General features: G+C 67.6%; 1 protein-coding gene across 1 annotated transcript in view; it reads left to right on the top strand.

The window, feature by feature from the left end:
* The window catches only part of p120ctn (adherens junction protein p120), a 52,697-nt gene extending 26,490 nt beyond the window's left edge, over positions 1 to 26,207 (top strand). Inside the window, exons 6-19 of the mRNA XM_037238902.1 lie at positions 3,289 to 3,510; positions 7,377 to 7,490; positions 7,836 to 8,003; positions 8,796 to 9,012; positions 9,433 to 9,586; positions 14,041 to 14,195; positions 14,761 to 15,011; positions 16,215 to 16,366; positions 19,012 to 19,264; positions 20,028 to 20,166; positions 22,717 to 22,908; positions 23,960 to 24,206; positions 25,139 to 25,166; positions 26,127 to 26,207. Coding sequence (XP_037094797.1) covers positions 3,289 to 3,510; positions 7,377 to 7,490; positions 7,836 to 8,003; positions 8,796 to 9,012; positions 9,433 to 9,586; positions 14,041 to 14,195; positions 14,761 to 15,011; positions 16,215 to 16,366; positions 19,012 to 19,264; positions 20,028 to 20,166; positions 22,717 to 22,908; positions 23,960 to 24,206; positions 25,139 to 25,156 — 2,282 coding nt within the window. The 3' untranslated portion in view covers positions 25,157 to 25,166; positions 26,127 to 26,207. The remainder of the gene's footprint in view (positions 1 to 3,288; positions 3,511 to 7,376; positions 7,491 to 7,835; positions 8,004 to 8,795; positions 9,013 to 9,432; positions 9,587 to 14,040; positions 14,196 to 14,760; positions 15,012 to 16,214; positions 16,367 to 19,011; positions 19,265 to 20,027; positions 20,167 to 22,716; positions 22,909 to 23,959; positions 24,207 to 25,138; positions 25,167 to 26,126) is intronic.
* The last annotated feature ends 808 nt before the right edge of the window (positions 26,208 to 27,015 follow it).

Here is a 27,015-nt window from a genome sequence, read left to right as displayed (position 1 = left end):
TTAAAAATGCGTTGGCTCCAGCTTGTGACTGGTCGGGACTGTCTCCGCCAGCGGGCGGGCGCGGTGGACGGGACCGTCTCCGCCGTCAGGGGCCGCCGGCAGCAGCAGCTCGGCCCGCCGTGATGTGTCGGCCGGTGCGCCGTCGGGCGCGGTGGACGGGACCGTCTCCGCCGTCAGGGGCCGCCGGCAGCAGCAGCTCGGCCCGCCGTGATGTGTCGGCCGGTGCGCCGTCGGGCGCGGTGGACGGGACCGTCTCCGCCGTCAGGGGCCGCCGGCAGCAGCAGCTCGGCCCGCCGTGATGTGTCGGCCGGTGCGCCGTCGGGCGCGGTGGACGGGACCGTCTCCGCCGTCAGGGGCCGCCGGCAGCAGCAGCTCGGCCCGTCGTGATGTGTCGGCCGGCGCGCCGAGCGCGGCCGTCACCGCTGTCCGCAGCTGGCGGCGGCGGCCGGCCCGTGCAGCGGGCGTCAGCCCCAGCCACCGCCACCGCCACCGCCACCCGCTCAATGTCCGCCTCCGAGCGGTCAGCTGGGACCGGCGGCGGCGCTGAGAGGCGACGCTATTCGGGTCTCAGCCGAGGGACTGGCGGCGGCGCTGAGAGGTGACGCGGTTCGGGTCTCAGGCGAGGAACTGGCGGCGTAGCTGGGAGGCGACGCGGTTCGGGTCTCGGTGGAGGGACCGGCAGCGGCGCTGAGAGGTGACGCGGTTCGGGTCTCGGTCGAGGGACGGGCAGCGGCGCTGAGAGGTGACGCGGTCCGGGTCTCGGTCGAGGGACGGGCAGCGGCGCTGAGAGGTGACGTGGTTCGGGTCTCAGTCGAGGGACTGGCAGCGGCGCTGAGAGGTGACGCGGTTCGGGTCTCGGTCGAGGGACTGGCAGCGGCGCTGAGAGGTGACGTGGTTCGGGTCCCAGTCGAGGGAATGGCGGCGGCCGAACGCGAGCCGTGTCGCGCTAGAGCGGCCCTGATGGCGGCGCTGAGCTGGTCCGAGCGGCGGTCCAGTGGGGCACTGAGCGCTTCTCTCCGTCAGACCGCCTCCCAATGCCCGATGTCGGCTGTCGTAATCCGCGGTGGACGACCTCCGACGCTCCGAAACGCCGTCGACTGGTGACATCGGCTCCATTGTCCCGGGCCATTTGTAGCGCCCTGACTCTGCCGTTTGGACCGCGTGAGTGGTGACCTGGTATTTCGCCTCAGGCTATAACGGGTCAGGGCATGCCCTGCGCCCTTCGTGTGACGGCTGAGCGCTGGAGCCGAGCTTCCCCGACAGTGGACCACTCGGACCACCCAGCCCAGCTCCAGTGTCGCTGGCCGTCTGAAGAGCGGAACGCTGCCTGGGGTTGGCCGGCGTCCGCTCATTAGCGCTGATCTCCTTCAGCTGGTAGCGTTGGTCTGCGCTTGTGCATGCGCGCTGTCTGTATTTTTGTCGCTGGTGCACACCGCCGTTGGTGGTATCGTTCTTGGAGCATCTGTAATATCGTCAGCGACGCCGTAAGTTTGTAATTCGTGAAGCTGGCTAATGAAACAAACCTGGAAAATCGCTCTGCAACGGCTGCCGCTCCATCTTAGTGTGTGCCCTTCGTCTGCGCGTCCCTCCTCGCCACCGGCGTCTGCACCGCCAATATGTTCTCTCCCCGCCGTCGGTGTGTCCTCTCCTCACCGTCGGTGTGTCCTCTCCTCACTGTCGGTGTGTCCTCTCTTCGCCGTCGGTGTGTCCTCTCCTCGCCCCCGGTGTGTCCTCTCCTCGCCGCCGGTGTGTCCTTTCCTCACCGTCGGTGTGTCCTCTCCTCGCCGTCGGTGTGTCCTCTCATCGCCGCCGGTGTGTCCTCTCCTCGCCGCCGGTGTGTCCTTTCCTCACCGTCGGTGTGTCCTCTCCTCGCCGTCGGTGTGTCCTCTCATCGCCGCCGGTGTGTCCTCTCCTCGCCGCCGGTGTGTCCTTTCCTCACCGTCGGTGTGTCCTCTCCTCACCGCCGGTGTGTCCTCTCCTCACCGTCGGTGTGTCCTCTCCTCACCGTCGGTGTGTCCTCTCCTCGCCGCCGGTGTGTCCTTTCCTCACTGTCGGTGTGTCCTCCCCTGGCAGTGCCGCCTGTTGCCGGCCGGCGGCCGCTTTGCCGGCGGCGCCTAATCCCCGTCAGCAGCGGTGCCGTTATGAGGCGGCGCCCCGGCCGTCGCTGATCCCCGTGCCGGCTGGCGGCAGTCACGGGCACGTGCTGGGATCTGCCGCCCCGGTCGATGGCAACACCGCACTGCAGGAGACTGCCGGCGGGCCGCGCCGGCCGCAAACGCCCTCGCTGGTCTTGTAAATCAGACGGTGTCGCCAAATGACCGCTCGGCGCGCCCGTAAACCCGGCGCGCTAATCGAGCCGACCCGTGGCGTGTCAGCGTCGGGGCCTCTCCGCGCGCCGGCGGCGGCGCGGAACGCTCGGTGCCGAGCGGGCACCGGGTGACGCTCGCCGCTCGGCGCTCTGCGGCGGGGGTGGGGTCGTTACTTCCGGAGATCACCGCGATCGGCAGCGCTGGCGGCGCCGGCGGACCAACACTCCCAGATTAAAGGGAGGGCGCCGGCGCCGGCTCCGGCACCGGCGAGCATGTTTGTCGACAGAGGTCGGCGGCGCTGATGGATGGCTCTCCGGCGGAGGGTGCGCCGGCCCGGCCCGCTCACTGCCGGCCGGGCCCGGCCGAGCCGCCGCTCTGGCGACGGTCGTGTGTCGCTGTCGGGCGCGCTCCTCCCGCGGGATAGATGGCGTCGTGCTAACTGCTGAGCGCTGCCTTCGTCGGCTCAATGCTGGCGCGTAATGAAGGAAGTCGTTTTCTGCGGAGCGTGAGGATAAAGCGTTTACTGCAATGGTTACGACGGATTATTTCGTTGTTTGCGCAACACTTTCTGGTGTAAAGCGATATTACAAGGAAAGGCTTCCTGTGAACTTCAGAACGCCTCATTAGGACGCTGGAGGGACGGTCGTGTAGAACTTCATGAGCTCGTTTAAGCCGATACTCACGGTTGACACGCTGCGATGGGCCGACTTCGCAGAAGTAACGACACTTCGGGCCTATGGATTATGTTTGGCTGGAAGTTTCGGACTGACTCCATGTTTACGATCCCGCTCATGAGACGTTGTGTTGCCTGATGATTGCATGTGTGGGGGCCGCATGTGGGCACGTGATGTTCACTGCACTGATACCCCAATCCAATATCAGCGAAAATGTGAGCTCCCGTCGCCTGGCGTGCCGTACGTCCTTGCCTCTGGAGGCCACACCGTGCGTACGCGTGCTAACCGTGCCGCCGCGCCGACAGACTCGCGCCGGAACTACGACCCGTACGCTGGCCACGGCTACCGTGACTACGAGCCGTACCCGCCGCCGCCCGAGTACGCGTACGGCCCGCCCGGCTCCGACTACGGCGGCTACGGTGGCGAGCCGTCGCGCGGCGCCGGCGGCTACCCGGACCGGCCGCCCACGCCGCCGTCGCCCAGCGACCGCAGCGAGAGCCCGCCGCCCGACAAGACCAGCCAGCAAGGTGACCGACCGGCGCCCGAGCACCGCCGGCATTGCGTCGTTTGTTGCTCTGTCCGGCTTTTGGAGATATGGGTGTTCGAGTCATTTGCCTGCTGTGCGCTTGGACACGAGTGTCGGCTGAAGTTCGGGAGGTACCGGGACGTGAGCCTCGGAGCCCTGTAGCTGCCCAGACTGACGTGCGACCTCCGAAGGGCGGACGTGAGCCTCGGAGCCCTGTAGCTGCCCAGACTGACGTGCGTCCTCCGAAGGGCGGACGTGAGCCTCGGAGCCCTGTAGCTGCCTAGACTGACGTGCGTCCTCCGAAGGGCGGACGTGAGCCTCGGAGCCCTGTAGCTGCCCAGACTGACGTGCGTCCTCCGAAGGGCGGACGTGAGCCTCGGAGCCCTGTAGCTGCCCAGACTGACGTGCGTCCTCCGAAGGGTGGACGTGAGCCTCGGAGCCCTGTAGCTGCCCAGACTGACGTGCGTCCTCCGAAGGACGGAACGCTCGGCTTCTGCGTCGTCCTCGGCCGCTGTGGCATCCTCCGCAGTCCATCCCGCCCCGTCGCCGCCGCCCGCACCCAGCCGCGGTCGGGCGCCGCTGCCGCCGCCGCTGCCGCCGCGCGGTCCGCCGGAGACTGGGCATTGATCGCGGCGGGCGTCCCGGTGCGCCCGCCGCCGCCGCCGCCGCCGCCGCTGCTGAAAAATGAATGACGGCCGGCGCGGTGACAGCGAGGCTGTCTCACGCACGGCCCGGCGTCGGCCCGAGGCGGAGATGTGCGCTGCCGGCCGCCGCTGATGGATGGCTGACGTGGCTGCCGGGCGCCCTCGGCCGCTGGCAAGGCCGCTGCGACACTGAAGCGGCGCCGTCGTCAGGCCGCCGCTCCCGCTGGAGGCCTCCGGCGGCGGCGGCCGGCCGTCGGCCTGCTGTTCTGGAACGCCGGTGCCGTCTGCGATGCCGGCGGCCGCTGTTGCTGGCCGCGTGCTGGTGTGGGCGCGTGTGCGTGTTCGATACGCCGTCCGCCGCCGCGCCGAGGCGGTGGCGGTGCACCCGGACACGTGGGACCCCGGCCCCGGCGACCCGCCGGCTGCGCTGCGGCGGAGCTGGTTCTCGCCCCAGCATCACCAGACTGTCTCACGTGATGCGAGAGCTGTCTCGGACATCATCTGCTGGCGCCGTGCTGGATGTCACCGCTGCCTCCGCGTCAGCAATCTCGGCGGTGGGGCTGCGTTGTCGTCACATGGCGTCATGCTCGCTGTCGGGCTGCGATCTCCTCTTCGAATCGAGCCGGTCGGCCGCTGATGTGACCGGAAATAGCATCACGCAGCACAGGGGCAAGTCACATTTAGAAATGGCGCTTCGAACGTCGCGGGACATGTGTCTCGTTAGCGGCCGTCTCTGCAGCTCTGATGCACAATTCCGTTACGGCTAAGCTGTTTAGGCTCGCGTCTGAGGATTTTACAGAGCTCGTCGGCTGTGAGAATCTAAATCCGTCCTCGCTTTTGCTCATCCATCGTGCGGGCGCTTCCCGGGGCCGTTTTCAGACCGGCAGTCCGCCGACCTGCAATTACAGCGTCCTGAGGCGCGCTGGCGCCGTCGTCGGGCGTTTGGGCGCTCGTGAACTTGTCTGCTGCCCGCCTTCTGCCGTCTGGCCGGCCGGCGCCGGCGGCGCTGACGTCACGTCCCTCTGACGTCACGGACCTGGTCGGCCGGCCGCGGGCCGCATGGGAACGGCGTCTGATGCGTGGCCGCACCGAGCCCGATCTGCTGCTGCCGCGCTGCCGCCGGCGTCTCCTCCGCAGCGGGGTGAGCTCTTCCTGGTGAGCCACAGCCGCCGCCGCCGCCGCCGCCGCCACGCACGGTGCTGTGTTCTGCCGCGGCCGGGCGGCCCGGTGAGGTGTCGCGCCGGACGCCGCACGCGCGTGGTGTCGGCCAGAATCGGCGCCGGGCGAACTGGAGCGTGCCGGCCGGCCGGCCGGCCGCCGCCCATGCCGTCTGTATTGATCAGCAGGTCGCGGCGGCTGATCAGTTGAGCGGCCGCCGGCAGCGGCAGCGGCGGCGGCGGCCCGAGACGAGCCGCCGCCGGCCCACCCGGCACGGGGCTGGGCGGCGGCCGCTCCGCACGTGGAGCGGGAGTCGGGGCCTGGGTCGGCGGCCAGGCACGCGCCGCCACCGAAATAGTCCTGCCTGGTGCCAGACGGCTGCAGCTTCGGTCCCCGAAATATGACTGTGGACTGACTGCCACGCCGTCCGTACAAACGATTCGCAGGTATGGCGCCGTAGGTGAAGCTGCCTGCCGCCTTCAGCGGTCCGACCGCGTCGCCTAGCGCGCCTGTCCACGGGCAGAGCTGTGCGGCCCTGCTCAGCGCATCGGCGCCGTCCGATTCCACAGCCTGAGCACCGCAGCTCTTACTCCGAATGGCCGTGGGCAGCGCGCCTCGCAAGCCGTTACCGCGCCGGCGGCCGAGCGGATCGCCACGCCCGACGATCGCGCACCTGGCCCGACGTCGGACCGAACGGCCGGTCGATGCCATCAGGGCAACAGGCCCGCCGCGCCGGCCAGTTAGAATTCATTGCGCGCCGAGTGTGCGGCCGGTCAGGCCAAGTCAGGCGCCTTTGTTAAAATTTCACGCCGGATTGGATGAGTCCAGCGGCTGGCGAAAATTCCGGCCTGTTGGCGCGTCCGATTAAGACATTTCCATATTTTATCTGCGCGGCTGTTGGCGTTAATGCCGCGGCGGGATGGCTCATGGTGGCAGTCTCCCGACGACAGTCTGGGAGGAGGACAACGCGACTCACGGCTGACTACCAGCTTAGAGCGGCCTCAACTTGTATGGACCCTATTGTCCAGCGGGCTTAGTGTTTGACGCAGCTTGGAAGAAGCCTGGCTGCCCGAGAGCGGCCGTCGAGTGCGAGCCGTCCCAGCCGTGGTGCGCCGGACGCAAGTCCGCGTGGCCCCAGCCTCCAACGGCGGACGCAGTGTGGCCGCCGCCGGACGCGAGTCCGCGTGGCCCCAGCCTCCAGCGGCGGACGCAGTGTGGCCGCCGCCGGACGCCGGAGCGGCGCGGCGCTCACTCCGCGCGGCGCCAGCGTGCCCGGACGGCCGGCCGTCTCCGGAGCGGGCCCGGCAGCGGCGCTGCAGCGGCCCGACCTAGGAGCGCCGCTCGCACTCGGCCGGCGGCGGCCGCCCCTAACCGGGCGTCGCGGGCAGTCATCAGCGGCCGCATCTGCGGCCCGCACAAGCTGGGCATCGATCGAGACCGGGTGCCGGCGGCGGCGGAGATGTGCCGTGCGGAGGTGCCGTAGCCGGACCGGGTGGGGCGGGGCGCACCGGTCCGCCGCGGCCGGCGGTGCGCGCCCCTCCGCGACACGGCCGCCGACCTTGCATCGATTGGAGCCGCCCGGCCTGGTGGAGGGTCGCCGCTGTCGGGCCGCCCGGCCTCGGCAGGGCGCCGGAGGGCTGCGCCGCCGGGGATGGACTGATGGTGACGGGCCGATTGGAACCGTCTGCGGCACAGACCCTAGCCGGGACAGTCAGAGCGGATGGCAGTGACTGTGAGGATGGCGGCGGTGGTAGCAATAACAGGGGTTACGCATTCTGCGGCGTATTATGTCAAGTCATGGACTCTCGGGGGATGTCTGTGTGGTACGCTTCGCTCACCTGCTGCGGTACGTTTTAGATCGCTTATGGTTTGATTGCCCGGATAGGGGCGTTGTTTTCGCGCCGTACCTCCCACGCTCCTCGGAGGCCCCGAGGGCGTGCCGCGCTCCTCGGAGGCCCCGACGTCGTGTCGTGCTTCTCGGAGGCCCCGAGGGCGTGCTGCGCTCCTCGGAGGCCCTGACGTGTCGCGCTCCTCTGAGGCCCTGACGGCGCCCCGCGTCTTGCAGGCTACCCTCCCGCGGGCCACTACCCGCAGTCCGGCTACGACGAGCTGGACTCGACGCTGATGGCGTCACGCGGCCAGGACCCGTACGGCCCGTCCATGCTGCCGCCAGGACACGGTGAGAGGCCGCCTGCTCACCCCCACCCCACTCACCGCCTGCTCAGCGCTCACCCTGCTCACCCTGCCGTCTCCCGTTTGGTTGTAGCCCGCCCGCTGTTGAGTTGCGTCGTTTGATGTGTCCCGCTGTCCGTAGCGTGCCGGGTTTCCGTTGTTCCGTTTGGTTGCTGCCGCGGTTTTGCCGCTCGCACTTAGCCAGGCATGGGGGCACGCCGCGCGCGCCAGTGCGCACTCACCCGCCGGGCCGGCGGCCGCCGCGGGCGCACGGGGGCCGCGCGGCGGCCGGCGGTCCGGCGTCGCATGCCACGCCGCGCCGGCTGACGCCGCTGGCCGGGCACGCACGCAGAGCCGTCGCAGAGCGGCGAGTCGGAGCCGGGCCGGCCGCTGTCGCGCCAGTCGCGCCAGTCGGGCCGCAGCGCGGCGCCGCGCGCCGTCTTCGACGAGGTGATCCGTGATGTGGTGCGGGAGGGCGATCAGCACGCGCGGCCGCCGTCGGCGCTCAGCCAGAACACAGGTCAGTGGCGCGCCGCCGACGACTGACCGGCAGCGGGGCGGAGGTCAGTCGGGGAGGGGGCGGGCTGGGGTGGGTCAGGGCGGCCGGAGCGATGGTTGGTGTGGGGGGATGGGCGGGGGAGGAGGGGGCGCAGGTCAGCGTCTTCGGCTGCCGCTGCTTCGCGCCACCGTTCGACTTCAACCAGAGCGCAGGTGATGGGCGGAGAGGGTGCCGTACGCCAGGCGACCGGGCGCAGGTCAGCCGCTCCGCCGCTCGGCCGGAGAACACAGGTCAGTGTCGGCCGGAGGTCACCGACCTCTCGTCCCAATCACGGCTCATTGGCAACCGGTGGGCGGGTCAGCGGGTCAGAGGGATCACCCCAGGCTGTCCACGGCCAGGCCAGTGCCGGGGATATCGGCTGGAGCGGCCTCTCCAGCCACCAGCCGTCAGGTCAGTCTCGGGCTGCCTACCGGCCAGTGGCGGCCAGCAGACGGGCAGCATGCTCGGGCGGAGACGGACCAGCGCGGCCTCTCCCGCCGCTGGATGCCCCGCTGGTGGCGATGGCGCATGTTTGGACCGCTTGAAGCCGGCGTCACCGCCTCGGCTGGCGCACCGTGCTAGCAGCTTGACGGGGGGAGGGACTGCTCGACCCGGGGCCGCCTCGACACCGGACTGCGGGGACACGTGCATGGTCCTGCTGCGGCCTGTTCCCTCCGGGGCTCGCTGGGCGGGTCCACCCCGTCCCGACCGCGCTCTGGCGCGCCCTGCAGCCGCCGGCACAGGGCCGTGATGCTCGTCCCTCGGCTGCCGCAGTGCGCTTCCGCGACCCGGACCTGCACGAAGTGATCAACTTCCTGAGCAACCCGAACAACGTGGTCAAGGCCAACGCGTCGGCCTACCTGCAGCACCTCTGCTACATGGACGACCCGATGAAGCAGAAGACGCGCGCGCTGGGCGGCATCCCGCCGCTGGTGGTGCTGCTCTCGCACGACATCCCGGAGGTGCACCGGAACGCGTGCGGGGCGCTCAGGTACGCGGGCCCGCCGGCCGGCAAGCTGCCAGGGCCGGTGGGAAGACGGGGCGACGAGTGGTGGGCGTAGGCTGGTGCAACACGTGGTCGCGTGTTGACCGGCGGTTGGCTGGCTTGAGTGTCGCTGCTGACAGCCGTGCGTGATATGTGCGGCGGGTGAGTGTCGTGTGTGATTCGCTCCGTGCTGAATCATGAGCGCCAGCCGTGCTCATGGCGCAGCTGATGTCGAGACCGCGTGTCCCAGCCGCGCGTGGTTTGGGCTGCGCAGTCGTGTGTTGGCCGGCTTGACCGCACCACCGCGATGGATCTTCGCCGCTGCCGCCCCCGTCGTGTCACCGCGCGGGGGTCGGCGCTGCCCGCCGAGCCAGCGCGAACCGGCCGTGTCCTGCGCCGCCTGGTGACGGTGCGCGTGCGTCGCAGGAACCTGTCGTACGGCCGCCAGAACGACGAGAACAAGAGGGCGATCAAGAACGCGGGCGGCGTGCCGGCCCTGATCCGGCTGCTGCGCAAGACGCCTGAGAACGAGATCAAGGAGCTGGTCACTGGCATCCTGTGGAACCTCTCCTCCTGCGAGGTGAGACGCCTGATAACGGCACGAGACAGCCAGTGGGGGTCTCAGGCGTCGCCTTTTGACTTGCAGGTGAAATGAAAGCACGCAGACTAGGTCTTGGGTGTGGTCTACTGGCACGGGCCACCGAGCTGGCAGTCAGCCTTACCACGGCGTGTGGACAGCGCCCGAGGATTTAAGGAGCTGTGGCGTCCTCGGCCGGCGGCAAGTCTCGTCGGCTCGTCAGTCTGTCTCCCGCAGGCCGGCCGGGTGTGTGTGCTGTGGGGCTGACGCGGAAATGATGTCCCAGTGGCCAGGAGCCGACCGTCGGGCCCGCCGCTGGCGAGGGACTGTCGAGGTGGGCTCGGCCGGCACCAGGGCGGCTGGGCTTGATCGGCGGAGGGAGAGGGGGGGGGTGGGGGGTCACCGCTGGGCGACGGACTGCCGAGGTGGGCTCGGCCGGCACCAGGGCGGCTGGGCTTGATCCGGCTGAGGGAGGGGGGTGTGGGTCCACCGGCTTGGCGAGGGACTGTACGGAGGTGGGACCTCGGCCGGCCACCAGGGACGGCTGGGCTGATCGGCGGAGGGAGAGGGGGGGGGGGTCCACCGCTGGCGAGAGGACCTGCCGAGGTGGGCTCGGCCGGCACCAGGGCGGCTGGGTTCGGTCGGCGGAGGGGGTGTCACCGCTGGCGAGGGACTGCCGGGGTGAACTCGGGCGGCACCAGGGCGGCTGGGCTTGATCGGCGGAGGGGGGGTCACCGCTGGCGAGGAGCTGTCGAGGTGGACTCGGCGGCTGGGTTTGATCGGCGGAGGGGGGGGGGGAGGGGCGCTGGCGAGGGACTGCCGAGGTGGACTCTGCCGGCACCAAGGCGGCTGGGTTCGGTCGGCGGGTCTGTGGAGCTGCCCGCGAACAGCCCTGTCGGGGCTTCATGTCGCGGTGAGAATCACACGGTAGTTACCATGTGGTTACTGGCTTACTCAGATCTGCCATGTAGCTCGCACCGGTCGGGCTGGCGTTCTCAGGATGCACGCTTGCCATGTGGTTTATGAAAGCCCCGATACCCGCCTAACGATCTTTAAATCATGCGATCGTTCCTTTATGAATGGCCAAATTACTTCCTAACGGCTTCCGCTTATGGAATGAATTCCATTCGGAAACCAGCTTTAAGCTCCGCGTGCCCGCAAGGGAATATTGGTGTTTTTGATTGGTGGCCATCGTTTGCAATGTCAGCGGTGGTGATTCCGCACCAGGATCCCACTGTGTTCTCATGCCGGTTTGAACGGGCGACCCGTGTGGAAGATGACCGGGCGTGGTGTTGTTTCACTGCGTCGTGAGGAGTCTCCGGGGTGGCCGGCACCACTGGGTCGTCCTCGGAGCTTCACCACTTGGCCGGCAGTCCTCGGAAATGTGCCCTGTTGCCAGGCGAGGAACTGCGCGAATCTCGCGTAATGGCGGCCCCGGCATGCCGTTTATTTTTGTCGCGGTCCGTCGTTTTCAGCGCGCCCGACAATACGGCGGCAGCGAGCTACAGCTGGTAGCGTCGTCAAAGCCGCTAGTGTGGCTACTGGCTTTCGGATGCGTTTTGATATCGCCTTTACTGGAGCAGCTGAAAAGCGCTTGGCGCTGAACGCCTCGTAAGAGACCGCCCTTGCGACCGCGAAGCTCGGTTGTGTTAAGGAAAATGGAGGCCGGACAGCACTTCTGCCCTCTGCCCAGGGCGTCACATCTCTGGCGGATGAAGTAGGACATGGCCGCTGCCCCCCCCCCCCCCTCCCTTCCCTAAGTCCTTCGCGGGATGCTGCGCTACGTCAACCGTCCGTGAGTCCTGCATCCCCCCCCCTTCCCATGTGTTATCACTCCCAGTCCTCCAGCTACCAGTGCCACGTCTCCCAGGGTAGAGCAGCCCGGCCCGGGGGAGGACGGCCGTATCGCTCCCGTGGGTGGCTGGATGGTCCCTCACACAGGTCGGGGCCGACGTTGTGAGTCTGGGCGGCTCCTGGCTGCCGCTCGGGAGGAATGTCACCGCTGTGGCCTGCTCAGGTCACGGCCGGTCGGCGGCGTCCGCGGCTCGGCGCGCTGCTCAGAAACCGCCACTGTGTGGGAGTACCGGGTGGAAGAGACGGAGCGGTGACGCCCGTCCTCCCCTCGCCCCGGTCGCCCGCCGGCGCGGGCCGTGCTCGCCGAGGCGCACCGGCGAGGCGAGGCGTCCCTCTCGCCCCGCCGCTCCGGTGGGCCGAAGTGACGCGGAGGCGACCTCTGTCGGACGCCGGCGGTGCTGAGTGTCGTCAGGTGCAGAGGCGGCTCCAGGCTGGCCGGGAGGGGGAGGCTGGACGGCAGGCGGGCCCAGCGACGCCACATAGCCTCAGCAGCTGGGTGTGTCGTAAAGCCCCAATGACGACGACGACGACGACGGTGGCCGCTCCGGCCGGCGGCTGGCGTGCTGAGCCGCCGCCGGCCGCCGTTCGATCTCTGGCCGACCCGCGGCCGCCCGCCGGCTGTCTCATAGTCGCCGGCCGGCGTCCATCCATCGCGGAGGAGGCGGCGGCGCCGTCCGCCCGACCGGGCGCCACTAAACGAGCCGATCGGCTCATCTGGCCGAGCGCCGCCGGCCGCATCGATTGGAGCACCTGAGCGGCCGGCGTCGATGTCGGGGCGTCGCGTCTTGTCGGGCCGGACGCCGGCCACCGCCCACTGTCCGTCCGAGCAGTGGGCGTCTTAGGCAGGCGCAGCTGGGACGCCGCCCACCGCCTACTGTCCGTCCGGACAGTGAGCGTCTCAGGCAGGCGCAGCTGGGACGCCGCCCACCGCCCACTGTCCGTCCGGGCAGTGGGCGTCTCAGGCAGGCGCAGCTGGGACGCCGCCCACCACCCACTGTCCGTCCGGGCAGTGGGCGTCTCAGACAGGCACAGCTGGGACGCCGGGCAGTGGAGTGTGGTGAGACGCGGTTGGGCGCGTCCCGGCTTGGAGGGCGTACGTGGTGCACAGGGCTAGAGGTGTGGCATTGTTGGGTTCGCGTCTGCAACAGAGGCAGATTTATAGGGGCGGCTGTGCTCTTGGTGTGGTCGCATCCTCTCCAGAACCGCGAGAGATTAGCACCAGTCGTGACTGACCGGTGTCTGCCGCCACTGAGTTGGCGATGATTTTTTGACCTGGGCCGATGCCAAAGCCACCCCCCAGCATCGCGTTTGATCCCACGTCCCACGGTGCGGTGGCCGACGTGCCGACCTTGGTGACGCTAATGACTCCGGCCAGCGCGCGTGTCAATAATGTGGTCGCCCACTCCCCGGCTGCTGGCGGCCGATTAGTTGGTCTCGTGCGCCGCGACGGTGTCCTTCCCCAGCGCGGCGGTATGTCGCGCCGGCCCGGGCCTCAGACCTGCACCGGCGGTGTGTGGGCCCCGCTGCTGAGGGGTAACAGGCGGGGGAGGGCTCGGCTCCTCAGACCTGCACCGGCGGTGTGTGGGCTCCTCTGCTGAGGGGGTAACAGGCGGGGAGGGCTCGGCTCCTAAGACCTGCACCGGCGGTGTGTGGGCCCAGCTGCTGAGGGGGTAACAGGCGGGGAGGGGTCGGCTCCTCAGACCTGCACCGGCGGTGTGTGGGCCCTGCTGGTGACGGGGCGGCAGGCGGGGAGGGCTCGGCCCCTCAGACCTGCACCGGCGGTGTGTGAGCCCAGCTGCTGAGGGGGTAACAGGCGGGGAGGGCTCGGCTCCTCAGACCTGCATCGGCGGTGTGTGGGCCCAGCTGCTGAGGGGGTAACAGGCGGGGAGGGCTCGGCCCTCAGACCTGCACCGGCGGTGTGTGGGCCCAGCTGCTGAGGGGGTAACAGACGGGGAGGGCTCGGCTCCTCAGACCTGCACCGGCGGTGTGTGGGCCCAGCTGCTGAGGGGGTAACAGGCGGGAGAGGGGTCGGTTCCTCAGACAGAGCCATGCGCGTCCAAAAGCCCCGGGAAATTCTGAGCGTTAGAAACTTGCTTGACCTTTCAAAATAGCGCACACTCGCGTCGCTATTCAGGTGTAATGCGCCTTTTGGGATCTGGGGCTTATCTCCGGCAATCTCCCGAGTATGGTGCCGGCTGTCGCGTCGTGCCTCGCTAAGCCCGTACTGATGGAAGCGCGTCGCATCAGCATCACGGGTACGCCCGTTTCACGGACTGCTTTATGTCAGGGGCGGGGGCAGTTTCACGTGCCTGTGTCGGCATCAGGTCTCAGGTCTTGTAACGGCGCAGTGTCCTGCCTGAGTTGATGACGGTGTTGTGTGTCAGTGCTCGTGCGTGACCCGTGTCAGTGTCTCGTGTCATTGCCGGAGGTGTCGCTGCCGCTCCGGTGGCGTGCTTGCGCACATGTCCTTGCGGGTGGGTTGAGCAGGCGCCTGTATCATTGTGCGTGTCGATGTCACGTTCACACCAGGCTGGGGAGGCCGTGCCTGGCATTGGCATGCTTGACCGGACCTGACCTGATCTGACCCCGGACGTGCCCGCCAGGATCTGAAGCGGACCATCATCGACGACGGCCTGACGGTGCTCGTCAACTACGTCATCATCCCTCACTCGGGCTGGAACCGCGGCAACGCCCACTCGGAGCCCGTCATGGACGTCTTCTGGTCCACCGTCTTCCGCAACGCCACCGGCGTGCTCAGGTGAGCCGGCGCCCGGGTCTGCAGAGGCCGCCAGGGGGCCGTCGGTGCCGGACTGTTTGCATGGGGCGGCATCCCACCGGACAGTGTTTTTACCGGTGTTCATCGATACAGGATCGCGGTAAGAGGCCCCTGGGGTCCTGGCGGCTGTGTTTATGATTCCGAAGAACCGCAGGCCAATGGCCGTGTGGCCGTGCGGTCGAGGCGTTTCCCGGATCGCTGTTGATTGCGTGTTCGATTCCTGTGGCGGAGGACGGGGGTGGGGTGGGGGGGGGGGGGGGCGGGGGTGGTCCCACAGGTGCGCAGCGTGCAGAACGACGGTTCCCGGCGACCCCGTGACGAGCGCGGTGACCGCGACCTGTTTGGCATGCCGTCGGTGCGCCGAACACCGTGCCGACCGGCCGACCGACCGGCCGCCGGCACGTGCCCAACTTGGTAACGAGTCGGCCGCCAGCGCCGGCCGGCAGCCTTTCAGTGCCGGCCGGCGGGGCTGCGGTGCAATCAGGCGGCCGGCGGCGGCTCTGGCCGCGATCGGCGGTGCTGACGCTCGGGCCGCGCGCGCCCGCAGGAACGTGAGCTCGGCCGGCGAGTATGCGCGCAAGAAGCTGCGCGAGTGCGAGGGGCTGGTGGACGCGCTGCTCATGGTGATCCGTTCGGCCATCGGCAAGTCCAACATTGACAATAAGTGTGTGGAGAACTGCGTGTGTATCCTGCGCAACCTGTCGTACCGGTGCCAGGAGGTGGAAGACCCCAACTACGACAAGCAGGCGATGCCGGCGCAGAATCGGCCCGGCGCCACCGTCGCCGCCACGAGAGACCGTGAGTGCGGCAGCTGCTGAGTGTGTGTGTGTGTGTGTGCGTTTGCGCGTTTGCGCGTTCGTGTGCCGCGCACCGACCGCCGCGCTGCACGGGAAGGTATAGAGACACCCGCTGCTGGAGGCCGCTCCTGATTGGCTGCTGGTGGAGGCCGCTCTGGCGTTCAGACGGGCTCTTGAAGGGCTGTACGGTAAAGCCCCGGTACGGAGCCGTTCGGGCGCGTGGCGGTCGCCGAGTAGTGGTGGATTTAGTCGCCGAAATGCGGTCGTAAGGTGCGATTGGCTCTGGCCTGCCGTGCGCTGTGTGATTCAGTTATCCCTGATAACATGTAAGACCTGGTGCTGAAATTGCTCCCTTGCGAATATCATGGCCTCAAACGGCCCTAAGATCTCTGGATCGCGATGTTCCGCAAATTGTAAAGCACGCGCAGTTTGTCAGCGGCGATAGTTGGCCCAACAAATGGCGTCGTTACGGGACGTTAAGGATGAGGACGGGCCGCGACCGCTGGCGGATGGGTCCGTTCTCAGCGGCGCGGCTGTGGCGCGCGCCACAGCGCGTCCCGCAGACTGGGCGGGTGGGCGCCGCGCGTGCGTCTGCGGCCGTTTGTTTGGCAGTGTTTCGCCGTGCCCCGATATGATATACTGAGATGGCCGGTGCTGCCGCGGCCGGGAGCGGTGGACTCCTGTGGCGCGGCGCCAGCCCGGTCGTTCGTATGCATTGGCCGCAGGCCGTTGGGAATTGTTCGGCAACCGACCACTCAGCTGCTGTGGATGGGGAGCAACATAGCGCAGAACGCAACTGTATTAGTACTCGATGTTGTCGGCCCTGGTTCGACCAGGCCTCGGTGAAAAGATACCGATGAACTTTTTCATCTAGAGACGCGTTATATGTACATGTACAACGAGTAGAGCGAATGTAGACGTTACAGCGACCGTAGCCACTTCGGGTAGAACCCTCTAAGGATGGTGGGTGGTCGATGCGTGAGCTTTGCAAGAGCAGCGAGCGTTGTGATTGTACGCCACAGGAGCGGCAGCCGTGCAGCGCTTTGTCCGCCGGCTGACCAGGCGCAGAGTCGCCGGGCCACGCCGTGACCTGGTGACCCGGTGGCGCTGTCTGTGACCGGTGTGACCCCCGCCGGCGCCGCTGACCCTGGCTGACCTCAGTGTGGTGTCGGCCCGCCTCTCACGGCCCGCTCTTCCCCGGCAGCGGGCGAGAACGCCGGCTGCTTCGGCGGCAAGAAGCGGCGGGACGGGCCGGCCGGCGGCGTGGACACGATGCCGGCCGGCGGCGCGCCAGGCGCCGCGGCCGCGCGCCGCCTCGCGCCCGTCAAGGGCATGGAGCTCCTCTGGCAGCCGGACGTGAGTGGGGCCGCGGACGGCAGCGGGCTGGAGGGGGCCGTGTGTGGTCTGGGGGGGGGGGGGGAAGCCAGGTCAGGGTCGGGCCGGACGGCAGCGGGCTGGAGAGGGCCGTGTGTGGTCTGGGGGGGGGGGGGGAGGCAGGTCAGGGTCGGGCCGGACGGCAGCGGGCTGGAGGGGGCCGTGTGTGGTCTGGGGGAGGCAGGTCAGGGTCGGGCCGGACGGCAGCGGGCTGGAGGGGGCCGTGTGTGGTCTGGAGGAGGCAGGTCAGGGTCGGGCCGGACGGCAGCGGGCTGGAGAGGGCCGTGTGTGGGGGGGGGGGAGGCAGGTCAGGATCGGGCCGGACGGCAGCGGGCTGGAGAGGGCCGTGTGTGGTCTGGGGGGGGGGGAGGCAGGTCAGGATCGGGCCGGACAGCGGGCTGGAGGGGGCCGTGTGTGGTCTGGGGGAGGCAGGTCAGGGTCGGGCCGGACGGCAGCGGGCTGGAGGGGGCCGTGTGTGGTCTGGAGGAGGCAGGTCAGGGTCGGGCCGGACGGCAGCGGGCTGGAGGGGGCCGTGTGTGGTCTGGGGGAGGCAGGTCAGGGTCGGGCCGGACGGCAGCGGGCTGGAGAGGGCCGTGTGTGGTCTGGGGGGGGGGGAAGCCAGGTCAGGGTCGGGCCGGACGGCAGCGGGCTGGAGAGGGCCGTGTGTAGTCTGGGGGAGGCAGGTCAGGATCGGGCCGGACGGCAGCGGGCTGGAGAGGGCCGTGTGTGGTCTGGGGGGGGGGGGGAGGCAGGTCAGGGTCGGGCCGGACGGCAGCGGGCTGGAGAGGGCCGTGTGTGGTCTGGGGGGGGGGGAAGCCAGGTCAGGGTCGGGCCGGACGGCAGCGGGCTGGAGAGGGCCGTGTGTGGTCTGGGGGGGGGGGGAGGCAGGTCAGGATCGGGCCGGACGGCAGCGGGCTGGAGAGGGCCGTGTGTGGTCTGGGGGGGGGGGGAGGCAGGTCAGGGTCGGGCCGGACGGCAGCGGGCTGGAGAGGGCCGGTGTGGTCTGGGGGGGGGGGAGGCAGGTCAGGGTCGGGCCGGACGGCAGCGGGCTGGAGGGGGCCGTGTGTGGTCTGGGGGGGGGGGGGGGGGGAGGCAGGTCAGGGTCGGGCCGACGGCAGCGGGCTGGAGGGGGCCGTGTGTGGTCTGGGGAGGCAGGTCAGGGTCGGGCCGGACGGCAGCGGGCTGGAGGGGGCCGTGTGTGGTCTGGGGGAGGCAGGTCAGGGTCGGGCCGGACGGCAGCGGGCTGGAGAGGGCCGTGTGTAGTCTGGGGGAGGCAGGTCAGGATCGGGCCGGACGGCAGCGGGCTGGAGAGGGCCGTGTGTGGTCTGGGGGGGGGGAGGCAGGTCAGGGTCGGGCCGGACGGCAGCGGGCTGGAGAGGGCCGTGTGTAGTCTGGGGGAGGCAGGTCAGGATCGGGCCGGACGGCAGCGGGCTGGAGAGGGCCGTGTGTAGTCTGGGGGAGGCAGGTCAGGGTCGGGCCGGACGGCAGCGGGCTGGAGAGGGCCGTGTGTGGTCTGGGGGAGGCAGGTCAGGGTCGGGCCGGACGGCAACGGGCTGGAGAGGGCCGTGTGTAGTCCGGGGGGGGAGGCAGGTCAGGGTCGGGCCGGCGGCAGTGGCGGCTAGCTTGTCGGCGGATGCTGCTGGAGTGCGGTGCACATGACACCCGTTATGGGAACATTCCGCGTGGGTAGCGCAATAATTAATGGTGAACCCATGGCTCATTGACCTCGCCAGATTTTAGGTGTGTTGGTTTGCGCAGTTTGACAAATTTCGCGGATGAGGATTGACCTGTAGCATTGTAATGGTAGTGAGCGCCGTTTTGTTGGTAAAGGCCCCATGCTGAACGTGTGCTCAGGATTTCCCCCGGCTGTGCGACTGCTCCGATATTGCGCTGGAGAGGTCACATTTGAATCTCGGGGATTGCCCGTTCCCAATGCATACCCCCGGTGTCTAAGCCTGTCTTTCTGACCGCCCGTCTATGCCTCGGCATGTCTGGTCGTCCCGTCTGACTATCCCCGTCTGACCGTCCTCTGTCTGACCATCCCCCGTCTGGCCGTTCCCGTCTGATTGTCCCCTGTCTGATCGTCCCCTGTCTGATCGTTCCCCGTCTGACCGTCTCCTGGCTGATCGTCCCCCCGTCTGGCCGTCCCCCGTCTGGCCGTCCCCATCTGACCGTCCCCATCTGGTCGTCCCCTGTCTGACCGTCCCCTGTCTGACCGTCCCCCATCTGGCCGTCCCCTGTCTGACCGTCCTCTATCTGATGGTCCCCTGTCTGATCGTTCCCCGGCTGGCCGTCCCCTGTCTGATCGTTCCCCGGCTGGCCGTCCCCTGTCTGATCGTTCCCCGTCTGATCGTTCCCCGTCTGATTGTCCCCCATCTGGCCGTCCCCTGTCTGACCGTCCTCTATCTGACCGTCCCCCCGTCTGCCCGTCCCCGTCTGATCGTTCCCTGTCTGATCGTTCCCCGCCTGACCGTCCCCCGTCTGCCCGTCCCCGTCTGATCGTTCCCTGTCTGATCGTTCCCCGCCTGACCGTCCCCCGTCTGCCCGTCCCCCGTCTGATCGTCCCCTGTCTGATCGTTCCCCGCCTGACCGTCCCCCGTTTGACCGTGTGGCGCCTGCCCCGGCAGATCGTGCAGCCGTACCTGAGCCTGCTGTCCGACTGCTCGAACCCGGAGACGCTGGAGGCGGCGGCCGGCGCCATCCAGAACCTGTCGGCCTGCTACTGGCAGCCGAGCGTGGACGTGCGCGCCGCCGTCCGCAAGGAGAAGGGCCTGCCCATCCTGGTGGAGCTGCTGCGCATGGAGGCCGACCGGGTGGTGTGCGCCGTCGCCACGGCGCTGCGCAACCTGGCCATCGATCAGCGCAACAAGGAGCTCATCGGTGAGCGCGCCGCTCGCCGCCGCCGCTGCTGTCGGCAGCTGCCAGGCGTGCGGGGTGGAGCGGGAAGATGAGTGGGGTTCGGGCGGATGGTGGCTCACGCGACTTCGCACTTGTTGCACGTGTTGCACGTACGCATGTGAGCGTGTTCTTGCGTGCGATGTGTTCTATGACGTTTTTGTCACTATAGCTGTGTATACAAAAGTGACCATGGCCATGAGTGGATAAAACCAGGGTCATGTGTATTAGCTGAGCGGTGTGAGGCTGGGCGTGCCGGCCTGGGGCTGTTGGTGGTGTCGGCTGGCTCACGAGGCTGGTGCGGCCCAGCGTGACACCCCAGCTATGCCACGTAGTGCAGCGTCACTTCCCGGTGCTCGCGAGAGGCGTCCCGCGCCGGCGCGCCGCCCAGACCAGCTGGCAGTGTGTGCTGCTGTTTGTCAACGAGAACCTTGATCGCTGTCGCGGTCCACGACTAACAAGGGGTGCGTGGGCCGGCGTCCGTTCGGTCGCTGACGCTTTAGTGGACTGATGTCTGGTGAATGCTGTTTGTGTGCGCTCGGTCGCGGTCCGCCCGGCAGTGCCTCCCGGTGGCACCGCTGGAACCGCACCGCACCGCCGTTTATGGGCGCCCGTGGCGGTCCGCTTGATGCATCCTCCCCGTGGCGCCGCTGGCCGGGCTGGTCGGCACGCCAGCCGCGCCGGAGACGCCCGGCCGGCCGCCTCGTGCCCGCCCGCTGACGGTCCCGCCCCCCCCCCCCCCCCGCAGGCAAGTACGCGATGCGCGACCTGGTGCAGAAGCTGCCGTCGGGCAGCCAGCCGCAGGACCAGGCCACCTCGGACGACACGATCGCCGCCGTGCTGGCCACGCTCAACGAGGTCATCCGGGGCAGCGCCGAGTTTTCGCGGTGAGTGGTCGGCGGCCGGCCCGGGGCGCGGGCAGCGGCAACGTCCCGGGGGTGCCGTGGCCTGGACGTGGGTCAGTGGTGGTGGGCGGCGCTGTGTCGTCGCCGCGGCTCGACACTGTCCGTGTTCAGCCGGCCGCCGGCGGAAGTATCCGGCCTCAGTGGGGCGACGCGTGCCAGGAGCTCGGACGTGGGTCAGTGGTGGTGGGCGGCGCTGTGTCGTCGCCGCGGCTCGACACTGTCCGTGTTCAGCCGGGCGCCGGGGGAAGTATCCGGCCTCAGTGGGGCGGCGCGTGCCAGGAGCTCGGACGTGGGTCAGTGGTGGTGGGCGGCGCTGTGTCGTCGCCGCGGCTCGACACTGTCCGTGTTCAGCCGGGCGCCGGGGGAAGTATCCGGCCTCAGTGGGGCGGCGCGTGCCAGGAGCTCGGACGTGGGTCAGTGGTGGTGGGCGGCGCTGTGTCGTCGCCGCGGCTCGACACTGTCCGTGTTCAGCCGGGCGCCGGGGGAAGTATCCGACCTCAGTGGGGCGGCGCGTGCCAGGAGCTCGGACGTGGGTCAGTGGTGGTGGGCGGCGCTGTGTCGGTGTCGCCGCGGCTCGACACCGTCCGTGTTCAGCCGGCCGCCGCGCCGGCCGGGCGCCGGGGGAAGTATCCGGCCTCAGTGGGGCGACCCGTGCCAGGAGCTTGGGCGTCATCGGCGGGGGGCCAGCTCCCGCCAGCCGCGGCCGGAGCTGGGCTGGCGCCGGGCTGTGCCGCAATCATGACCGCAGTGCCACCTGGGGAGTCGGACTGGGCCACACCGGGCCGCCGTGTGGAGTGGCTGGGCCGGTGCCAGCGGACTTCCGCAGAACTGCCGCCTTGTCCAGTGGACCCTCGATCCAGTGCCAGTGTGACTGCGGTCCAAGGCGATGGTTAAGTGCCAGTTGCTCTTGGCAGCAGCAGGCTTAGCCACCGTGATAAGAACTACATGTTGCCAGCGACAGGCCACGGTAGCACGAAACAGACACTTATGCCTGGTGAACTGGATGGCGCTCGGCCAGCTGACGTTCCGATCCCTGGCGGACTCACGCACGTCACGAGCGTGGTGTCATGCTTCGGAGGTGACGGGGCCGAGAGTGGGCAGCCCCAGTCGTGCGACACCTTCCCCGGTGTCTGATGCCACACCCTACCTCGGCTCCGGACCGTCGCCGCCGCCGCCGCCGCCGCTGCTCGGTCCGCTGGTGATGTCGTGACGCAGCGTCGGCGGCGCGACCTGGACCAATCACAGCCCGCTGAAGCCGACTGGTGTCGAATTACGGCGGCGCGGTATGGATCAGTTCACACCAGACGCGATCTAGAGCCGCCTCGGTGACGGCGCTGATTGACTGGCTGCAAAATTGAACCTCCACCAATCGTCGGCCGTCTTATCTTTACCGATCACGCCGGCCGGTTGTCATGGCAGCGGCCGCTCGTGCGTGTGCCAACGTCAGCGTGTCTTCTCGAGGCAGGGGAGGCTGCTGATGATGACGCCGCCGGCGTGGCTGCACCGACGCCGGCCAGCCTGCACCGACGTCCTTTTGCTCTCGCTTGCAGTCAGCAACCCAATATCTTTTTTGCATTTGGGAGTGAAGGTACAGCTCATTGTCAGAAAATACCCCGGAGTTGGATTTAACCCACTGTTCATCGCGCGTTAAGGACGGAATGCTCCCTACTGAGTGAACCAGAGCTGCATAAGAGTCAGGAGGTAGGAGTAATGATCACGATCACGGCTGCTGTTCGCTGGTGGGACGGTGCTGGAGGCGGGCTGGTCGTGCAGGCGCCGTCTCGAACAGGAGTAATAGCACAGCATCATGTGATGCCGGTCCACTGGGAGTAAAACGTGCCGGGAGATGAGCGGCAATTGACGTCGACTGGGCGTCGTCTTCGCAGAGCGGGTCGTTTCGGGCGCGCGGCGACAGTGGCGTCACGCGTGACGTCAGACCCGGACCGCCGAGGGAGAGTGTAGTCTGCTCTCCAACAGGCGCCGCGCCACGGGGCGGCTGGGCGCGCTCTCTGGCCCAGTCCCTGCTGCGTGATTTTGCATTTTTGATCTGTGGACGGCGGTGTTCGGGTCCTCGTTTGTCGTCATTCCCCGTGAGCTCCTAAAGCCCCAATAATCAGTCAGTCCGGGAGGTCGTATCGTTTGGGCGCGCAGTGATCTCGGTGGCTGGCGTCCCGCAAAGCCCCATCATCATTCAGCCGCCCGGTGACCCGGCTGTTGACCTCTGCGGCGCCAGGCGGAGGAATGAGCTCGCGCGCTGACTCCCCTCCTCAGCGAGTCCCTGAACGCGTTGATCACTGTGCAGTCCCCTCTATGTCACGCGGCGCCGTGGTCCGGTGCGGCGCGCCGCGACTCCCCTGCATCGGCCGATCGCCGGGCCGTGCTGCTGGCCATCAGGCGCGGAGCCTGGGCGGCGCTCCGCTCCCGGTGTGCGGCGGGGTAAGCGTGGCCGCCCGACGCTGACCGGTCGGCGAGGCGCGCGCCCGTCGGCCTCTGTCGCCCGCCTCTGACGCCGCCGGACTGCCGTCGCCGCAGGTCGCTGTTCGAGCTGGAGGGCGTGAAGCGACTGCTGATGATCACGCGCCACCGGCACCGCTACAGCCTGCGGGTCATCAAGTTCGCCGGCCAGGTGCTCTTCTCCATGTGGTCGCATCAGGAGCTGCGCGACGTCTACAAGAAGGCCAACTTCAGGGAGGCCGACTTCGTCACCAAGTCGGTGGCGGCCAGGTGGGTGTGTCGGCGCCGGCGGGGAGCTGGCGGCGCGTCCGGCCCGCGCCGGCCAGTGCCGAGCACCCCGGCGCTGCGCGGACGGCTCGTCTGTGGAGCCCTCGGCTATCTGCCGTCACCCGGTCAGGGATCACGCTCTCGGCCGCTGCGCGGACGGCTCGTCTGTGGAGCCTTCGGCTATCTGCCGTCGCTCGGTCAGGGATCACGCCTCGGCCGCTGCGCGGACGGCTCGTCTGTGGAGCCTTCGGCTATCTGCCGTCGCCCGGTCAGGGATCACGCTCTCGGCCGCTGCGCGGACGGCTCATCTGTGGAGCCCTCAACTATCTGCCGCCGCTCGGTCAGGGATCACGCTCTCGGCCGTTGCGCGGACGGCTCGTCTGTGGAGCCCTCGGCTATCTGCCGTCGCCCGGTCAGGGATCACGCTCTCGGCCGCTGCCGTAGACAGTGCCTTGCACTTTACAGCAAAGTTGGTTACACGGCACTGGATATCTGTAGAATGTGTACTTGGTGCGCCGGTAAGCCGGTCGTCTGTTGTCTGTCGTCTGGGGTGCCGTCTGTGAAGTAAACGTGCGGATAGTGGAGTTAAGGGTGCAGTGTGGCCCTGGCCCATTGGTCCTCCGGTGTTCTCAAAGTGGTCCTCTCGATAAGCTATTGAGGGACGCTGCTGCGAAGTTAGCACACTTGAAAGGATTTCAGGCATGAACAAGATGTTCTGGGAAGTCTGCTAATAGACTGCTGACGCAGCCTGACCTGTGGGGTGACACTGTTACTCGAAATGTGTTTTTAATCATCCTGCTGTGCCCTTGGGTCCTGACTCTTCCGGTCTCGTGTAAAGAGTATTGAGATGTAGTTTGCTAGAAGTGCGGTAAAATTGTGCTATATTTTGCAATGGGCGCCCGATAATCTTATGGCGCCTTGAGGCCAGCAGCGGATGCCCGACCGTATCGGCCTCGCGAGCTGGACCGCGGCCACGCGTGTGCGTGAGGCCTCTGCACGCGGTGTCAGCCGGCTGGCCCTCCGCCTGACCCGCCGCCCGTGCGTGCGCCTGCAGGAACACCAACCCCAACTCGCCGAGCAACACGAACAGCACGCTGAACCGGCCGATGGCCAGTCAGGGCGGCACCAAGTACGAGGACCGCACCATGCCGCGCGGCGCCTCGGCCGCCGGCGGCAACGGCACCTACGGCCGCCGCGCGCCCGTCGCCGCCGACGCCGAGCAGATCGCGCTCGGAGACCTGCCCGGCTACGAGCGGCGCGCGCCGCCGCCCGGCGGCGTCCGCATGTACCCTCCGGTCCCGGTACGGCTCTGACGCGGCGGCGGCGGTGGCGGTGGGGGCGGCACGGCGGGTGGGCGAGCAGGGGCAGAAACTTCGGTGTGGTCGGGTGCTGTTTGATGCTGCAGGGAACTGTGGTGCTTTGACCACAGAAGTGCATCGACAGTTGTAAAATGGGCTTCGGTGTGATGTAAGGTTATTCATTAGTTGGAATGTCCATCCAAGGGCGGCGTTTCTCATTGCCCTGGCCTTGTCTGACCCTGGAGATCGCTGAGGCAGTGGACCGGCAGCCGTGCGGTGGGCTGGGCGGGCCAACCGGCGGGCGGTTGGATGGGCGGGGTCGGCGTGGGTCCCTCCCGGGGTCGGCGTGGACCGAGGGAGGACGTCCACCTCGGGCGGTGTGGTGCGGTCTATGGACTTTGGCCCGGTGACATGTGAGCCGGTGGCGGCGGATGCTGGTCTGTGGGTTTGCGCGCGGGATAGGATTGCGTTTGATGGTGTGTCCATGTCTGCGGGGACGGCTAGTCAGTTCTGGGCATAACATTGTCGATGTTCCCTTTCATGACCATGACTCTGTCTGGGATGTGTGCTTAGTAACCCGGATGCTTCCTAGCTGTCTTATGGCGCGGGGCCTCGCTTTTTTAATTTCCTGCCGTTTTCTGCTAATAGTTTCACTGCTCTCATTTACCAGAAGTAAGAAGCGCATTTCCCACGTCATCGCCGTTTAGGCACGTTCTTCTGATTTTCTTCCCTTTTTTGGTCTGCTGGATATGCTTTTTATGGCTTGATGACATTAGCAAGGGTCTTGATTCGAGTGAGCCCGCGAGTTTCTGCTGGTGGGTTGCGCGTTCCTGGTGTTCCAAATTGGGGCGGGGCTGGTCTCGACCTCGGGGTCTGCTGGCGCCGTCTGTCGTACTAACGCTGCGTCTCGCCCCTGTTTCTGCTCCCCACGGCAGCACCGCGATGCTCAATAACTCCACAGCGGTAGGTGCTGGCGGCTGGTGCTCCGCGCGCCCGGTCGGTGCCCGTGCTCAATCTCGGCTACAAAATCAGTGTTGTGCTCGGAATGGCCGCTTTGGGTGCACGGCGCGGGCGTGTCGTAAGCGATGTGGAAGGCAAATTGTCGTGTTCTTCTCCGTCCGGCTTCGCGTAAAGCGGGTGATGTCCCCACTTTCACGTGGCATTTGGTTATTCCCAGTGGGGGATCAAACGTGAAAGGTGGCTGGATGTGCAAAGTCGTACGCATAAAACGGGCATGCCGGTACGCTTTTTTGGTAGACGCACGTCACTGCTACGTCACATACCGCTCTTGTCTTGTTTGCACTAGGTGTGGTGGCTGGTTCAAGCTTTGCGGCGTTTTGGTAGTGATCAGCGTAACTGTGTTCGCGATCATCTCAGATGTGCTTACAGTGGTCAGTGCAGCAGCAGAGTCTTGTCATATTATCTTCAGTCAGTAGTTCGTGTGCGTATGTGTGTTCCTTACCCGAAGTATTGCTACTTGCTGTGAGCCGAACATGACACTGTCCTTTCCGATTCCTGCGAACGCTGCTCGAGTTGCAGGCTTCCGCCGCCCGCGGGACGCTCCAGTCATGGGCTGGGAGGGGAGCTGTGCGTGCGTGCCATGTGTTGTCCCTTGCTCCGTTGTGTCTGTGCGGCGCGGTCCCGCCGGTGCGCCGTGGTGCCCTGTGCCCGGCTGCGGCCAGAGTGGTCCGTCCGTCCTGTCTGCGCTCTCCCGATCCAGGGCTTCTCGGCCCGTGCTGCGGTCCTGTGCCGTCCGTCCGTGTGTGTGTGTGTGAGTCTGGCCGTGGCCTGGTGCGCCTCGGCCAGGGCGTCTGTCTGTGTGGCGCTGACGTTTGGCCGGCGTGCGCGGGTGTCCCGTGGCGGGCCGGGTGGCCGCGCGTGCGCCGTCGCTCGCTGACCGGGCGTCCTGCCCCCGTCTACCAGGGCCGGCAGCCGGGCGAACCCGTCTACGCCCAGGTGAACCGCGACAAGAAGCGCCAGCAGGCCGGCGCCGGCGCCGACTACGAGCAGCCGGGGCCCGGCGACGTCTGGGGCTATCGGGACGAGGCGGCGCCGGCCGGCGACTCCTGGGTCTAGTCGGCACCGCGCGCCGCCGCCGCCGCCGCCCCTCTGTGATGCCGCCGCCGGCCGCGCCGACGCACGGCCCGGACTGCGGCGCCGCGCCGGCCGCCGGCTGGGACCAGTGCGAACGGCCTGGAGCGCCGGCCGGTCCGTGGACGCCCGGCCGGCGCCGCGCGACCGCTGATTGGTGGACGGGCCCGGGCGACGCGCGCGGTGACCCGCCTGCGGCCGAGTGCGAACACGAGACGCTCGCGTGTGGAGGATAGCCAAATGCGACAAATGTACTTACAAGTGATTTGAACTATAAGCATTTGCGATGTTTTTGTTCGTAAGGCATTTTTTCATGTCAGATGCACAGCTATTTATTGGAATTTTGGACGAGGGGTTGGAACATTCCTTGGCCTGCACTGTTTATTTCAGAGCCTGTATTGGTGTATGCTTTGACGTCATGTGTGATCAGCTTCGAACATTGCTTTGATGGTTGGAATTTTCTGTTGAGCCTGCTTTGTGGAGAATCTGGACTGACCTACGGCGTGGTAATCTCATGATTCATCAGTACCTGCACCGCAGCTTACTATTTTTGTCATTCCATATACATCTATACATATATATGATGTTGCTCCGTAGAGACTGTTCTATCATCCTCGGTACCGAGCGGAGGCCGCTCACATTTGTACTCGGGTTCGCGCTTAGGCGCAGCTAATGTAAATGTTTGCTGGTGTTCGATTGGTGTACACGTTGTAGTTAGGCC

Source organism: Pollicipes pollicipes, unplaced genomic scaffold, assembly GCF_011947565.3.
Source record: "Pollicipes pollicipes isolate AB1234 unplaced genomic scaffold, Ppol_2.1 Scaffold_3087;HRSCAF=3621_pilon_pilon_pilon, whole genome shotgun sequence".
Classification (NCBI taxonomy): domain Eukaryota; kingdom Metazoa; phylum Arthropoda; class Thecostraca; order Pollicipedomorpha; family Pollicipedidae; genus Pollicipes; species Pollicipes pollicipes.
The sequence above is the reverse complement of the archived record's forward strand: the minus strand, read 5'-3'. Positions and strand labels throughout refer to the sequence as shown.